This window comes from Microtus ochrogaster, unplaced genomic scaffold (genome assembly GCF_000317375.1).
Source record: "Microtus ochrogaster isolate Prairie Vole_2 unplaced genomic scaffold, MicOch1.0 UNK91, whole genome shotgun sequence".
In the NCBI taxonomy this organism is placed as follows: domain Eukaryota; kingdom Metazoa; phylum Chordata; class Mammalia; order Rodentia; family Cricetidae; genus Microtus; species Microtus ochrogaster.
The window spans coordinates 383963-385997 of NW_004949189.1; the positions used below are offsets into that span (position 1 = coordinate 383963).

The following is a 2035-nucleotide window of genomic DNA, read 5'->3' on the forward strand; positions in this document are numbered from 1 at the left end:
GCTCTTCCAAAGGTCCTGAGTTCAATTCCCAGCAACCACATGATAGCTCACAACCATCTGTAATGAGGTCTGGTGCCCTCTTCTGGCCTTCAGGCATACACGCAGGAAGAATATTGTATACATAATAAATAAATAAATAATTTAAAAAAACACAAGAACTTGAATGACTAAGGCGATGCCTGAGTCAATAAAGTGCACACCTCACCAGCCTGAGGATCTGAGTTTAGATCGCCATAACCTACATAAAAGGTCAGTCATGGTGGCATGTGCCTGTGACCCCAGCAGTGGCAGACCAGGCGCTCAGGATGAGAGAACACCTGCAAGCTCACAGCAAGCTACCTAGCTTACACAGTCAGATCCCAAGCCAATATGTGAGCCTGTCTTAAAACAAAAGGCAGCAGATGCCTACACCCAAGGTTGTCCTTTGACCTCTAGTGTGTACGTGCCACATGCACACAGACACACAGACACAGAATCAGAATAAAATACTAAGGAAACCTTAGGAGGCTCAGAAGTGGCTCGGTGGTCACGGGTATGCCCTGCTCTGGCAGAGACCTGGGTTCAGCTCCCACACGGTGCCTCACAACCACCTACCTGTTTGAGGGACCTGACGAACACAGTACTACACACCTGTGAAGCACACATACACTCAGGTGCACGTGCATACTCATACAATTAAATACCTGAATACTGACATGAGAAGAAATTGTAGGGAAAGGGCTGGAAGCAAACGGTTTCTGTTGTACAGACTGTCACACGGTCCCCCGTGACAGACTGGTGATACTTTCTGGCAGTGAAGACATCCACATCTGGACGCGGTGGAGTCACCTACCTTCTGCCAGGAGAATGGAGTCATCCGTGTCTCTAACTGGCAGGTCCTCTGGTGTGTGGTCCAGGAGCTGGATCATCACCTCGGTTATCAGGCTCCAGGAGATCCTAGAAGACCCAAAACAAAGGCAAAGTCTTTATGAAGTGTAACTTGCTGCAGGATGCCCCTAAGCTGCAGGAGGAGTTTCTAGTACTTTTGTTGTGGTATGTGACACACCACAGTTCTATTTGTGGTGGTGATAGTGTGAACAACAACAGGCCATGCACTCAGTAATCGTGATATTATTTGTTCAAAATTAAAATTAGGGCTGAAAAGATGGCTCAAAGGTTAAGAGCACCTGCTGCTCTTCAAGAGGTCCTGAGTTCAATTCCCAGCAACCACATGGTGGCTCACAGCCATCTGTAATGACATCTGGTGCCCTCTTCTGGCCTGCAGTGTATACATGCAGGCAGAACACTGTTTACATAGTAGATAAATAAATAGACTTAGGATGAGTTGATATTTACCATTTTTGATTAATTTTATGTATCTGTTCATCCTGGTAGCAAATGACCAACCCTTCTCTCTGGAAAATGGGCTTCTAAACCCTCCTTCCTCTCAGATACAGGGACCAACTCTTACCCGTTTATATCCTACGACCTAGTCCCCATAGCTAATGTATCTGACGAGAGTTCGATAAGTCATGTACTATCTCCTGGAGAGCTGGAAAAGGGCAAAGAAAGTTAAATTAAGTTAGGTATGGTGGGAAATATGGTAATCCCATCACTGAATAGACCAAGGCAAGAGGATTCAAAGTTTGAATCCTGTCTGGGCTACTTAGCTAGATGCTGTTAAAATAAGAAAGAGAAGGTCTAGGGCTGGAGAGATGGCTCAGTGGTTAAGAGCTCTGCCTGCCATCCCAGAGGTCCTGAGTTCAATTCCCAGCACCCACAGTTCCAGGGAATCCGATGCCTCTTCAATGTCCACAGGATCCTGGATGCATAAATATACATTCAGGCACACATACATATACACAAAAATTAAATAAAATCAATATTAAAAATATAGGGGCCAAGGGCTGGAGAGATGGCTCAGTGGTTAAGAGCATTGCCTGCTCTTCCAAAGGTCTTGAGTTCAATTCCCGGCAACCACATGGTGGCTCACAGCCATCTGTGAAGAGGTCTGGTGCCCTCTTCTGGCTTGCAGACATGCACACAGACAGAATAT

The 2035-nt window shown here is 46.0% G+C and overlaps 1 protein-coding gene across 1 annotated transcript in view; it reads right to left on the bottom strand.

Moving 5' to 3' along the window:
• Rpgrip1 (RPGR interacting protein 1) overlaps positions 1-908 on the bottom strand; it is a 59581-nt gene extending 58673 nt beyond the window's left edge. Inside the window, exons 1-2 of the mRNA XM_026777934.1 lie at positions 833-908; positions 684-690 (exon numbers count right to left, since the gene is read on the bottom strand). Of these exons, the coding sequence (XP_026633735.1) occupies positions 684-690; positions 833-908 (83 nt within the window). The remainder of the gene's footprint in view (positions 1-683; positions 691-832) is intronic.
• Positions 909-2035: the final 1127 nt, after the last annotated feature.